This window comes from Neopsephotus bourkii, unplaced genomic scaffold (assembly GCF_033783945.1).
Source record: "Neopsephotus bourkii isolate Nb327-2 ecotype Australia unplaced genomic scaffold, CSIRO-AGI_Nbou_v1 NB_234, whole genome shotgun sequence".
In the NCBI taxonomy this organism is placed as follows: Eukaryota; Metazoa; Chordata; class Aves; order Psittaciformes; family Psittacidae; genus Neopsephotus; species Neopsephotus bourkii.
The window spans coordinates 14885914-14899980 of NW_026900744.1; the positions used below are offsets into that span (position 1 = coordinate 14885914).

A 14067-nucleotide genomic window follows, 5' to 3' on the forward strand; every position below is an offset into this window, starting at 1 on the left:
CAGGCACTTCCAGCCTCTGGGATGTGGCTGTTGCAGCCCTTGCTGTGCTGTGATCCTGCCATGACCAGGCAACAACAGCATCCCCGGCCAGGCTCACCCCAGAAGAGCTCTTCCCAGTTGGAGGGGATGAGCCTCAGTGCTCAGTCCCTGCACCTTTTATAACTGCAGAATCTCTCCCAACTGCTTGAAATATTTTTAGCCAGTGCCAATATGTCCCCATTCACATCCACCATCTTCCTGAGAGCCCAGCCACTTCCAGTCCTTCTGAAGAGCTGGGATCTGGGCTGTGACGCCTGAGGAGTTATACCATATGGACTATATGTGTAGCACTCCACTACTGCCTGCCTCATAGAATCTACCTTGCCAGCTGCCTGGCCACAGAGTCACCCTGGGCTAAAGAGTCTTCGTAGCTGGGCACAACCAGATGCATCCCTGCACCCAAGATGACAAAACCCAGGACTGACCCATTAACTCCCAGTGCCTTGCCCACTGGAGTAGCAGCAGGACATGGATGCGATGCTTCAAGAGGGATTCAGGCTGGACCAGACAAAAGCACCCCTAGCTGGCTGCAGCCTCAAGCCTTAGCCATGTGATGAGGTATGCGACCATCTCTTTGTGTGCTGGGAAATCCAGGAAGGAAAAAAGTCTACATCTCAAAAGCCAGCGGAGGTTGCTAAGTGACAGCAGAGCTTGTTTCTATCCCACCACTTACAGCGTGCCTCCGCTGCAAAGGAAGGAAGTGAGGAGTGAGGGATGTAAACATGAGTATACTGCCAAAACACTCAACAGAGACACAGTTGCCAAACATATACACTAGCTGCATGTTTTGGCTGCCAAGAGAGAAATATTTACTATACATCAGTTATTCCAGCCTTGGACCATTCTACCTGCAGAGAAGGACTTCAGATATTTGCACCACTCACGAATTTCTAATTTTCTATCTGAAATATATTTCCAGACCAAACTTGTAGGGCTGTCAGTAGCTGCAAGGACAGCTGCAGTGAACTGAGATTTTATCCTTTCGTTGTTTCAAATAGATGGCTTTTGTTTTCTCACCAGGATGTGGCCTTATGCAGCAATTAGGAAGCACAACAGAAAGGCAGGACGGGACAAGGGAGGGATGAACGCAGCCTTTGTGTGAGTTCCTGGGGAGGAAAGGAGATGGTTTCAGTAAAATAAAGGGCACATACACACACAAACCTATGTTATTAGAATTATTTTGAAAATTGAAAACTAAGTTTAAAATAGACTAAATGCAACACTGCTGATATAGCTGAGAAATTTTAGTGGGCCATTGTAAGCTGGATGGACAATAGGTATCTTTCAGAAAAGTGCTTATTACACATGAGCTTTAGGAAGTAACTGCTTGGGGACAAGTAGACTTCCACCCAGCTCAAGCTCCAGCTTTGTCTCTCCCATTGACCAGTACCCACATGCTGCTCTGAACATACTAGAGCAAGAGGAGTGACTGGGCAATGAAGCAACATACAGAGGGCATGTGGCCACTCTGCCATCCCTTGTCTGAGGCAGGGAGCAGGCCAGCCCTGCTCTCCAGAGCCTGGGAACCGTCAGAAGTACTTACTTAAAAAAGCATCTGCTCCCAGCAGGACAGCCCAGGGAGAAGTAGAGCACAGATCTGTCTCTCTGAGTGAAGGCACTGGGGAAACGATCTGAACAGAGAAGTTTCAAAAGTAGAATCTGGTGGCAAAACAAAATGTAGCCACCAGAGTTGCTGATCAGAGGGATGTGCTCATTGTCAGTGTGGCTGACATAGTGCCTCTTGGGCACAACCAACCCCACCTCCTGCATTTTCATGGTGGCCTTAATCCCCACCAGTTCAGGGGGTGAGAGTCCTTGGGGAACTGCAAACCCTTGGTTGTCATGCACCCTCTCATTTGGTTTTCCAAATCCAGGATTTCCCACAGGTGGAGGAGAGCTGGTTCCTGCTGAGGAAGAAGCTGATGAGAGTGCAGCTCAAACATCCCACTGGGACATGGTGCAGCACCCGCAAAGCTGGTGAGATGGTTCTGGCAGTGATGCTGAGATGAGGCTGCTGTTGCCTTTGTGGCAACAGCTAGATCAGATCCCTCCCTGAGCTGCTTCTGGTATGTTGTTACCACTGTGGGATGTGGAAAAGTGGCTGGAAAGGGTTTGCTTTGGGAAGCAGCTGTCTGAAAGATGCTCTTGCACAGGATGCCAGAGACTGAAGAAAATACGGGGTGAGGATACTGGGTCAGTGTCAAAGCTTCATGGTGCCTGAGAAGGTTGTTACCTTGATGTCTACAAGCCAGCCACTTTGGTAACACATCTGACTCATTTTGGTACCTGCTGTTGTAAGGAAGAAAGAAGAGCCCCTCTCCCAGATAGCTTCTGATTAATGTGGGAGTGCCAGCCAGGATGCATGGGTCAGCTGTTTAAGCTAAAACCTCACAGTGAAAGACCAGGCTTTGAAAGTCTGGGGAAGAATAAAATAAGCCACCTGGGCAGAAATGGGATGCTGAAACCAGGACAGGGGACAGCAATGCACATCCTTTTAATCCTGTGAGAAAGCTGATCTGTGCCAGTGGGGCAAGCAGTTTGATATGCCCAGGGGAAAAACATAGGGCTGGGTTCCTGCTGGCCCAGGGGCATGAAAAAGGGTTGGAAACATAAGGGGTTACAGTTCACAGTAGCAATGGATGAAGATATACAGAAGAGGGGCAGGCACATCGCAGGGTACAGTTTGGGGAAAAGTGGTGAATGGGCAGTGTGGTACAATGGGCAGCTGGCTGCCCCCAGAATGTGCCCTTGAGCAGTGGAGGTGACTGTACCTTTTCAGGGGAGCTGGACACTCCAGAAATAAGCCTGGCAAAGCACTGAGGGCCTTGAAGCAGCCCTGAGCACTTTTATTTTCACCACTCCCAGTGCACCCACACACATTAACAACCAGGCTTAGGGCAGGGCTGAGGGCTCTGAACAAACACCAGTGACCAGGGATGCTGAGGATGAGGCAAGGCAGCATCAGAGGGAAGGAGCTGTGCTGGAGGGGAAGGGAACAGCCAGAGGGACATTTTCCCCCACGATAGAAAAACAATAGGGATAGACTCAAACCCACAGTCTTGCAGCACCGTCCTCTCCCCACCACCCCAACACTGCCCTTGGGCTGCACAGCCTTCCAGGGTCCTGGGGTCCCTTCCCAGGGAGCGCCTCCCTGTGCCAGTCACATCCTTCAGATAGACCTAGGCCAGCACCAGCCTGCCGGGGGCAGCAGTCCCAGCCATGGGCACCCCTCTGCTATGGGGCCACAGCACCCACGTGAGGACTCTCCCGTTCAAGTGTCATCACGGCCCCTCTCAAAGGATCCTGACAGCCTGCAGCATGTCTGCCAGCACGTACGAGCTGTCCCAGGGGCGCCCAGGCTGCCGCAGAGACCCCTCCAGCACCCGGGCACGTGCCCCCAGCTCTGTGGGGTCACACCGGCTCTCAGGGCTGAGCTGGCAGAACAGGATCTCATTGACCTCCCCTTCAATGCGCCGCACGTAGAGCAGCGGGAAGACCTCCCTGAGGGTGGCCAGGACTGACTCCTTCAGCTGGGCGTCGCGGCACACCAAGTTGAGCACGAAGACTCCTGCAGCAGGGTGAGAGGATTGGAGTTCAGACCAGCCTGTGTACACAGCCCTGTTCCCCAGCTCCCTGTGGGAATGCAGCTGAATTGGTGCCAGTCTGCTGCAGACATCCCCACCATGGCAGCACAAGGAGTACTGCCATTCCCACAGTGCCCTTGGCTCATCTCCATGTCCTTGCCGCCACACTGGTTGTGGGTGGCCGCAGGATCCATTCCCAGGTACCGCCTGCACCATCTGCCTTCCCCCACCCTTTCCTGGCCCCACAGGATGTCTCAGCCTGCCTGATCCAGCAGCACTACCCTGCTCCCTGCTGTCAAAACACCCACTGAAACACCCAGATCCATGAGCTGCCAGCAGCAGAGGATGCCACACAGCAATCCTGGATACAGCCACTATTTTCCAAGATGAGAAATGGTGGCAGTCCCATTACTCAAACTCCACACAGGATGGGGCAGCCTGGCTGCAGAGATATGGCCAGATCTCCCTTCTTACCTTCTGGCTTGAGGATGGCTTTAACCTTCTGCAGAAAGTGCTTTTCCACAAAGGCTGGGGGCGGGCAGCTCATTCCCACTGTGAGGTCTTTGCTGTCCACATCAAACATGATGGCATTGTACTGGGCTGAGGCTGCAGGAGGGAGTGCAGAGACTTATTAGCCCATGGGACAGAGATAAGCCGTGCACCTTGGGAAGGCAATGAATGGGGTGGTCAAGACACTCCTGTCATGTTATGGCAACTTCTCTCCCTTGGAGTTTCCGAATGAAACCAAAGGCAGCAGCCCTCAACACTGGGGGAGGCAGCAAATCTAAGTCCCCTGCACATGTTGGCAAGGACAGGCCTGTGAACTGCAGAGACCTGGCGAGGCTGGAACTCATGACACACGGCAGGAGATAGGCAGGGATGGGGAAGCAGAGGGTGAAAACAGTTCCAGTCCCCAAAAGGCTTGATGGGGTGTGTGGGATGCTCCATGATACGGTACCTTCAGCTGCCAGCTTGGCCACATAGTCCAGGCCATCAGAGACGTGCACACGCATCCGGTCATCCTGGGAGAAGCCGAACCAACGTGTGGCCACCTCCAGCATGGAGGGGTCAATCTCCACCACGGCCACATGGGCCTGCGAGAAGTAGTCATGGATGAAGAGGGGCAGGCTGCCCCCGCCAAGCCCCACCACCAGCACTGCCAGCAGGGCTCCTGCCAATGGAGAGTGTACAGTGAGCCACCAGATGGCAATGTTCCCACAGCTCCTCCCACACGCCCACCCCCAACCACTGTGGGAAGGGTGCATGGGTCACTTCGGCCAGGAAAGCCTTTCCCCAAGCATCTGAGGCATGAGGACATACGGGTGCCTGCACCTGGCACAGCCTTGTCACCTGAAAGGGGGTCAGGGCCCTCCAGCAGGCAGAGTCCTGCAACCATGGCTTTGTGGTGCTCGCAGCACAGGTAGCTCTTGTCAATGCCTCCAGGTGGCTCAGCAAGGCTGGGCTTCTTCTTGTCCTTCCTCCGTTTCTTCTGGCCTGAATGACAGGAGGCATCAGCTTGTAACGCATGGTGGAAGACGGGCAGCCACCCCCAACCCCTGTCCCACCCACAAGGCAAACAGCGGAGTGTAGAAGAGCTCCCCAGGCTGCTTCAGGACATGGCAGTCAAGTCCCAGAGGGACTTCTATCCTCCTCCTGTATCAATCTCACTCTCTGCCACCCCAGAAAGTCACCCTTGGCCCCTACCCCTTTCTACTTTCCCCATATACCTGGGAGAGGGGTGTGGGCCAGGAGCCGAGCCTCCGACTGGACCACGTTCCTATTGCGGAGGAAGATGAGGCGACGGAAGTAGCAAGTGCCATCTCCCTTCACATCCTCCACAACGTACTCCCCGCTCAGCGGGCTGGTGTCACAGTGCCGCACTGTCCGCACCCCAATGTCCCCTCCCACAGACAGAAAGGGCACCTGCAGGAAGAACAAGAGACTAGTGTGGGGAAGGAAGGGCTACAGGAACAGACCCTGGCATTGCTGCTAAATAGCAGAGACAAAGCAGACACAGTGTAGTAGCAGTGGGAATTACTGTAGGCAGCCATAGGGAAGCTGGGGACACCAGCTGTCCTTCCATACACACACACTGGGGTACTGACAGCAAACACCCCAAGACTTTTTGCAAGAGCTCAGGTTTGAGGAGTTGGGGCAGGAAGGAGGAGACAGAAGGGAAGGAGAAGTTAAAGTCAGGATTAAGAAGGCGCCAGGTGTTTCAGGATGCCTGGTTTTCTTGGGATGCTGTTTTTTTGAGAGCAAGGAGTTCACACTGAATCCTTCTGTGCAGGCACCTCAAACCCTGCCTACAAGCAAAGGCAGCCAGCTGGAGGGAAAACCGAGAAGAGCTGCACCTGGGCAGTCTCCTCCCCACAAGGCAGCCAGCTAATGCACTGCAGCTTGGTCTCCCTTGGAAAAAGAGGGATTTGCTGCTGGCAAAGAGCCAACCTGTCTCCAGTTTTGGGGAAGCCAAGTGAGGGGGCCAGGCAGTGAGTCTCACCTGCTGCCGGGCAGGGAGGCCCGGAGGGGCCAGTTCCATCACCTTTCCTGATAGCTCTGACTGGATGCTGGCCATACCCTCGTAGTGCTGTTCCCTGTGCAGGGCCACTGTGACCAGGCGTCCAAAGCCCGCGCTGGTGGCCAGCTGCCTCCGCCCATCCTCTGTCCCAAACAGCCACTCCGTTTCTCTGCCCTGTGGGACTGCAGAAGGGGCTGCCATCAGCCTGTGACAGTCCCGTAGTGAACACCCCAGCTTCTGAGAGAGGAGCCACAGTGAATGGCAACACATCACGAAGAGATAATGCTGCATGCCTAGAGCTGTGCTCTGCAATCATTAAGAGAGCAGGGACCTCCCCCATTTTGGGCAGGTTCACACAGGAGGCTGGAAAACCTATGTCTCATAGGAAGGGGGTGTCCAGCAGCCTCACAACCTGTCTCCAGGCTGTGCTAACCCCAGCTTTGCACACACATCAGGAGGAGAGTGCTGATGGCAGAACCTGACGTGCCTCCAGGAGATGCAAGCACAGAAGCAAAGCACAGGCCCGAGCAGCCTGGCCCTGGCACATCAGAATGCCCACACAGACCAAAAAGGCTTTTTTGTCTGCATCTGATGTGCTGTGGATTTATGCAGTGATGTGCTATGGTGGTGGTCACCAGGATCAAGGAAGAAATCATCACCTTGGTGGCAGAGCAGGCAGCATCCCTCCACTGCCAGATGGGCATCTACTCAGCCAGCAAGCTCTATGCCAGATCTCTGCCTGCACTACCAGGCAAACACATGTCCCACCATGAAGCCAGGACTGAATATCAACCAAACCCTGCATAGCCATGTTATTTCCTTCTCCAGCCCCAATTTCAGCAGTGCCAGGATCACTGGCCATTTTGCAGTTCCTGGTCAGAGCACTATCTCATTGCAGACAAGCCAGCTGTACTCACTGATGAATATGGCGAAGGAATTGTCCTGGGAAGGTTTCACTGAGGAGCTGTCAACCACATGCAGTGTGTAGCGAGGCCTCCCGTTCTCTCTGTCACAGAGATCCAAGGAAACCTGCTCCTCACAAGGTGTTTTGCTCAGCTGGCTGCAGAGAAGGGCATAATGCTGCCTGTCCTTCACTGCTGCCACCAGCTGCTCCACACTCTCCATCCTCATTGGCTTGTCCTGCTCTGCAGGGCAGATCTCCAAGATCTGTGGTGCCGAGCCAGTGATCTTCCTGAACTTTGTCATGACATAGATGAAGACTGGTAGGACAAACTGCTGCTTGTCCCCGCTGTCAGCCACCTGATGGACGCGCACAACCCAGCCTTCCTGGGAGAAGTATTCCACTGCTTTCTTCAGCACATGGGCTTGAGCCAAGGAAACACAGAGGTAGCGCCCTCCTACCTGCAAGACCCGTCTGATCTCACCAAACATCTTATCCACCTTATCTAGAGTGGCCTCCTCTTCATCAGTGAGGATAGCATCCAGCGTGCCTTTGTCCAGGACCACGTGAAAGTGAGCATCAGGGAAGTTCATCTGAAGCACATCCATCAGCAGATAGCTCATCTTCGGCCTCTTGCTCCTGCTCCGCTCTTGCATCTGATGGATCACTGCACTGTTGATGTCGATGTTCACAATGTCCTCGCACATCCCCACATCGTACATCTGCTCACTCAGCTCTGAGTTCCCGCAGCCCACCACCAGAACCTGGGGAGCAGCACAAGAGCAGTGTGATGGTGAAACCACCCTGGAAATGTGCCCCAAAGCATTTTACAAGCAAGTATCAGCCACGGCCACGAGCCCTCTGTGAGAACCACATTTGCAAACCCGTTCTCGGGGGCCCTAAGATAACGTTTCCAACCCTAACAATTCTGTGATTTCCATATAGAAAAGTCACACAGGTACAGAAGCGACGGACCTGCTGCATCTCGGCTGGGGACGATTTGGGTGTTTTAACCCCCTGAGCTCCCCATGCCAGGAAGTTTAAGCCGGGTCACGGCCGCGCAGAAGTCGCCGCACAGGACGAGTCCGGCCGGGGGAAGGCTCAGCCCGGGGTCACCGCGCTAGGTACCGGACGGGGCTCACCTTATCGCGCGGCCGGACATACTTGTGCAGGACGGGGCAGAGCTCGGGGAAGGCCCCGTACCACTCGAAGGGGCGCTGCCCGCGCTGCCGGAAGAACCGATCCCAGTACCGGGCAGAGCCGAACTCCCCGGGGCTGCGGGGCAGCAGCTCCATGTCCGCCCGGGCTCAGCGCTAGCGCCGCACCCACTCCCGCTGCACGTGTCCCCTCACCCGCCGCCCCGCGCGTGACGATGTCAGAGTGCGCAGCGCGCTCATTGGTCGCAGCGGACGATTGGCTGCGTGTCCCGCGCCCCGCCCTCCCTCCCGCAGTCAGACCAGCCCGGCGCGGACAGCTCCGGACCGGTACCTCCGCGCCACCGCGGCCTCCCCTGTTCCACCCACCAGAAAGGGCGGCAGGGAATGCCCGGGCAAGAGCGGGGCGCCCCCAGGCACAGCGGCCCCCGCCAGCCTCCCCTGAGTCACAGGCCTGCAGCCCCCCACGCGCCGGACTCTGCAGCACTGCTGATGCAACAAAACCGGGCAGGGAAAAAGGTACCAGTGGCTCCAACAGGAGCAGCTTTAATATCAGCCCACAGAGAAACGGACCTTCCCCAGGGCTGCGTGTGACATGGACAGCCACGGGGAAACTATGGAGGCTAGCTGGGGCCTGAGCGGGGCTCTGTCGAGTTGCTCTGATGAAAGAAGGCGGAGAGCTCACGCAGCGCTCTGTAACGGTGGGAGATGGAGTTCTTCACTGCCTTGGGCAGTTCGGCGTAGCTGGAAAGAAACCACAAACCTCAGCAGCAGAGACGCTAGAGCAGGGCTCATCATTGTCCTATCCCATCCCCCTCTGCTCACTGCAGGTGACCCTGCTTGGCTGAGGCCTGTAGTGACAGGCTGGCAAAGCAAACAATCCCAGTCTGGATCCAGGAGTTCCCTGTAAACTGCCACGTTCAGATCCAGGAGCACATTTCCCCCCTCCCACCCTTCTTTGGGAGCATGTTTCTCCTGACACGCAGCCTTGACTGTTTAGATTGGATATAAAGAGGAAGTTCTTCACTGTAAGGTTAGTGAGGCACTGGAACAGGTTGCCCACGGAAGCTGTGAACTCTCCATTCCTGGCAGTGTTCAAGGCCAGGCTGGACAGAGTCTTAGGTGACATGGTTTAGTGTGAGATGTCCCTGCCCATGGCAGGGGTTTGGATCTTGATGATCTTAAGGTCCTTTCCAACCCTAACTATTCTGTGATAACTCACTTAGGTTAAACACCACTCACGTCTGGTTGTAGCCATCTGGTTGAAAGCAGGGATCCCAGCCAAAATCTCGAGGGCCTCTGGGCTCCACTATCAGCCCCTACCACAAGAAAGTAAAAGAGCTCTGTGATCCATGGTTTTGCAGCTTTGCAGTCGCAGTTCAAACACAGACTAAAGAGCTACACGCAGATACAGCTCACACTGTGGCTACCACAGGCTCAGTGTACTGGTGCTGTCTCCTTCCCAGGATGTGAGCAAAATTAGCAGCCCCAAACTAAGCACTCCATCGTGCTGCCCTATGTTGACAGCACCTTTACCCCCCAGTTAACAGAACTAACATCTGCACTCAAATACAACCCTGCCAGTGGGAGATGAGGGGGCTGAAGAGACTGTGATAACACGCAGAGTTAGGTGCATACAGCTGGGTGAAAGGGCTGCAGCATTCCACACACACCACCTGCCCTCTCCATCAGCCTACTCCCAGCTTCTCCCATGGAGAAGCACTGAGGGCATCTGGTGACCCAGGGGCCACTAAAATTGTCAACAGAGACAATGCTGTCAAGGGAATTTGCAGCCCTCCTCCCTCAGCATGTTCCCTCCCCCAGGCACACCACCTACATGAGTCTGGCCTTTGAACAGCTTCACTGGCTCCTCTGGGTTTCCAGTGCTGAACGCAAAGGTACAGAGAGCGTAGGCAGATTTGTCTTCAAACCCAGCCAGCAGCTTGTACAGGCCTGAGCAACACAAAGGATCCCGCGTTACAGCCTCTCCCTCGGAGCGCAACACACCCACCTAGAGACGGATTGAGGGAGCATTCTACATTCACAAAAGAGGAAAAACTACCGGAGGTGAGAAAGCTGAGGCACAAGGATGCTCTTGGCTGGGTCGCTCTTATGACTGAAGTCAGAGCCTCTGATCTAACACAGAGTGAGCAGGACCCCGTTATTAATTTGTGAGTGAAAGCAAATGAGCACACAGCAGCAGAGAGGACTAAAGCCCACTCTAAATCAGCATGATTAACACTCATGCTCATGACACCAGCATGGGATTTGCAGCCCTACTCTTAACTGCAGGATCAAAAGCAGTCACTGCACACCAGGGGTGGTGAACACTAGTGGAGATGGGCCTGCACAGAAGCCAAAGGGAGCAGCAGTACTCCCAGGTCACACCGATGACAGGCAAGAAGTTTCCATATACCCTGCCACCATCCTGTGAAAGCAGGAGTCTGGGAATCCAGCAATGACACCAAAGCTACTGGGAGGAAAAATGTCACATGAAGAAGAGCACAGAACAGGATGAAGGAAGGAATGCAAAGGGACAAAGCTGGACAGATAGGAAAGGAACTGGCTGTGAAACAGACAGCATGATGTGCAAGCATGCCCAGCAGAACCCAGCATGGGTAGGGATCCATTCTGAAAAGGACTGAGTTACATGCAGAGCAGTAACATGGGAAGCAGTACCTTCTGGTTTGAGTTTCTCCAGGAACCATTTTCTGAAGGGGAAGAACAGAGGGATAATTCATTTTTGCTGCTATTACCTCAGCAATACCGGCATCTTTAAGACATCGTTGCCTACATTTTCAAAGTCCTTTGAATCCCTCTTAAATGTGCTGTCAAATCACCTCCTTCTGGACTACTTACCAATGATAACAGACTCAGCTCTTAAACCAAAAGGGACACAGTGAAAACAGCAGTGGAGTATTTAATTTACTGCAGTACTGGGTAGATAACCCAGCTCTCAGTTATGAGCACTGACATGTGAAAATACATTTAACGTGACTTGTTCACATCTTACACCCAGTTCTAGTGCCAACTTCATCATACAGTTTTTCTGTCTCTGCTTAGCTCAGCAGAGATAGTTTGGAAGAAATAATCATGCTAGAAGTTAATTCCAGAAGCTAAGGCAGCATTTTGTTAGTGGGGTTACACTGTAATATAGTAATCTTGTAATCTGCTGGATTAAAGCACTCCCTATGAGACCTATAGGCCACTCACCTCAGAGTCCTGCTGCAACACATGGTGCCTTAACTACACAGAGCCCTGCTGTGGCGCCATATTCCCAAACTGGCTGCAAGAGCAGGCACTGTAGATCAGAAGCCAGAGCCAACAGTTCAGGTCTGTTTCTCTTATCCTGCACCATGACTTTCAGCAGGGCTCACAGAGTTAAATCCAGTCCCTGGGATGCAGGATGAAGCTGAGAACACAGACCAGTAATCACCTCCCTGACCCTATTGGTCCTGGCACATGGAGAATCCCCTGTAAAGCATACCCTACCAGCCTGCACTCTTAACTCCAGAGCACAAAGGGTGAAGCAAGGTCCTTCCTACTTACATGTAAGGTCCTGGAAGCCCCCCCAGGGCATTGAAGCACAAGCAGGTATCCTCTACTATAACGGGTCCCTGAACCTAGAGCAGAAGCCGAAGAGATGGAAACTTTAGACCTAAAAGAAGGCATGACCTCAAAACCCATTTTCTTGTGCTATCCTATTCTCACATTTCCCCAATAACAGGAATATCACAAAAATTCACCAGTCATTAGAGCTGTTCACCTCAAAGGTAATACACACCAGACAGATAGAATCAAACCCATGCTCTCCTGAGGCAGGCCAGAGCGGCTGAAGAGCAGCAGGAAAGCTCTCACATGGAAAACAGAGAGCAGAGCTGAATTCCCCCTGTCTTCCTGGGGTCTGGGAATTTCCCAGGAAACGGAAAGCCTGTGTCATGGAGGAATGCCTGCATTTTTCTTGAGTCCCAATGCTCATTTGGTTCTTTTAAGACACCCATAATAGAGACAGCTCTGGAAAGTGATCCGTCAGAAGCTCCAGCTCATAGAAAACCTTGTATGCTGCTGCTGCTTGAGCTGGACTGAAGGAACTATCATATTCTCCTGCTGCTCGAGGGACAGAGGAGGCCAAAGGAACAACAGCAGGACAGCCAGAACACTGCCACCCGCAAGAAGTCACCATCACCTGAAGGCCACAAACAGCTGGGTGATGGGAGCGCAGCAAGGCCAGACCAGGCCCAGATGTACCCCTTACTCTCCTCACACTGTTCCGGGTGCCGCCGGCTGCCTCCTGTCCCGCCGGGGCTGGGGTTCCCCCGCACCCTCACCACCGCCCCGACCGGCGGGAAAGGGGAAAGAAAAAACGAGAGACCTGCCGGGCGGCTTCGCGGCACTTCTGCACGGAGATCTCGTCTGGCTCCCCCTGGTACTCCGGCACTGGGAACACAAACACCGGTGGTGAGGACACCGCCAGGCCATGCCGCACCGGCGCCTCCCCACCAGACCCGCAGCCAATTTACAGTCAATCTTCTTCGCCACCAACGTGTACGGAGAGGAGTCCCCGAGGATCTGAGTGACCTGCGGAGGGAGAAAGGAGGAAAACCCGCCCGTCAGACCCCGGCCCCGGCCAGACCGCACCCGCCGAGCGTTGCCAGGCAACCGCCCCCACCTCCTCCAGCTTTTTGGCGTTGCCCGTCACGAACACCACGCTCCGTCGGACCGGCGCCGCCATGCTCACCGCCCGCGGAGTCGCGCCTGTGCGCCGAGCAGCCAATCAGCGCCGGCAGCGGCACCCGGCACCGCCACACCCAGCCAATGGGGAAGGCTTCCGACCTTCCGGTCCTCCGAGGGCTTGCCACTGTGTTGTGCGCAGCGTCGCCTGTACGCATGCGCGGAAGCGTCCCGGACAGTCCCGCGAGAAGCTCCGACGGGGAGGCCAGCCCGCCGCCTGCCTGAGGACCGGACCTCAGCAGGCTCTGGCACCTGTATCAGGCAGCGGGGCGGTGTTCCTGCGCTGTCACCTCCCGCTGACTCCCTGTTTACTTCCGCAGCGTTTGGCAGCTGCGGCTGGAGGAGCCCGTTCCCTGCGGTGTAATCACGCGAAGTTCGGGGAATCGGGCAGTGGATCGTGCTCCAGAGTCTGCTGTTGCTCCCGGCCCGGCCTCTGGCACGTCTTTGCTCTTTCTGCCACTAGATTTCCCGTGTAGGAGTGGTCGAGTTGCAATTTATGAAGGCAGATGAAGGGCCAGGTGTAGCAAAAAGACCTGGAGTCACGACATGGTCCCTGCAGAGCCCTAGAGGAATGCGTCAGTGAAGCCCAGTGCCCCCCAGCAACAAGGTGCAGGGGAACAGGACCCTGCAAAGCAGCAGGGGCTTGGGAGCTCTCTCACGCTGAGACCCAGTCCCACCAGAAGCTCCTGATTTGCAAGGGGGCTGCCCCTAGGAGACTTCTTCCCCTCTGGTCTGCCCAGCACGGGGAGAAGGGTTCTCCCCACCTGCATCCCTGCACCCCCAAGCATGGGGACCCCAGAGTCTCACTGCACGGGTCACACCAGCAAGCCTGGCAGGAGGAGGGAGCCCCGCAGGAGGAGCACACAACTCCAGCCAAAACATGCCATTCCCTCTAAAAAAGCACTCATGTAGAAAACAGCAGCTAATGAAGAGGCCTGTCTTCTGCACAAAGAGGGAATGGATAAAACAGACCCTACACACTTGGGTGAAGGAACTGTTTTTGTTGTAAAATCTTTCATAATGTTTCATAACTGAAAACCAACCCCAAAGCATGCAGACACTGCTGGAAACAACAACCCTTTCCACTCACTACCGTTCACCCTGCCAGGAGTCCAGGGTGGGATGGCACAGGCTGCAATA

The 14067-nt window shown here is 54.7% G+C and overlaps 2 protein-coding genes across 2 annotated transcripts; both read right to left on the minus strand.

The window, feature by feature from the left end:
* Positions 1-2883: 2883 nt before the first annotated feature.
* METTL13 (methyltransferase 13, eEF1A N-terminus and K55) lies at positions 2884-8384 on the minus strand. Its single transcript, XM_061345427.1, has 8 exons — positions 8185-8384; positions 7059-7806; positions 6124-6323; positions 5351-5546; positions 4974-5117; positions 4582-4794; positions 4098-4229; positions 2884-3607 (listed from the first exon to the last, which is right to left on the minus strand). Exons 1-8 carry the CDS (start codon positions 8335-8337, stop codon positions 3333-3335), a joined length of 2061 nt encoding a protein of 686 aa, XP_061201411.1. The 5' UTR covers positions 8338-8384; the 3' UTR covers positions 2884-3332.
* A 326-nt stretch (positions 8385-8710) lies between these two features.
* Positions 8711-13020, minus strand: ITPA (inosine triphosphatase). The gene is made up of 8 exons (XM_061345428.1): positions 12866-13020; positions 12717-12774; positions 12569-12633; positions 11746-11819; positions 10876-10907; positions 10034-10149; positions 9439-9515; positions 8711-8940 (listed from the first exon to the last, which is right to left on the minus strand). The coding sequence occupies exons 1-8, from the start codon at positions 12926-12928 to the stop codon at positions 8820-8822; spliced, it is 606 nt and encodes a 201-aa protein (XP_061201412.1). The 5' UTR covers positions 12929-13020; the 3' UTR covers positions 8711-8819.
* Between the last annotated feature and the right edge of the window lie 1047 nt (positions 13021-14067).

Coding starts and splice junctions, on each gene's coding strand:
- METTL13 (XM_061345427.1), bottom strand. CDS start 8,337: ATGGAGCTGCTGCCCCGCAGCCCCGGGGAGTTCGGCTCTGCCCGGTAC. Junction 7,807..8,184: donor ATGTCCGGCCGCGCGATAAG/GTGAGCCCCGTC, acceptor GCTGCTCCCCAG/GTTCTGGTGGTGGGCTGCGG. Junction 4,795..4,973: donor GGGCCCTGACCCCCTTTCAG/GTGACAAGGCTG, acceptor CTCCATTGGCAG/GAGCCCTGCTGGCAGTGCTG.
- ITPA (XM_061345428.1), bottom strand. CDS start 12,928: ATGGCGGCGCCGGTCCGACGGAGCGTGGTGTTCGTGACGGGCAACGCC. Junction 11,820..12,568: donor GCCGCGAAGCCGCCCGGCAG/GTCTCTCGTTTT, acceptor CTTCTGCTCTAG/GTTCAGGGACCCGTTATAGT. Junction 8,941..9,438: donor CCAGATGGCTACAACCAGAC/GTGAGTGGTGTT, acceptor GTTTCTTTCCAG/CTACGCCGAACTGCCCAAGG.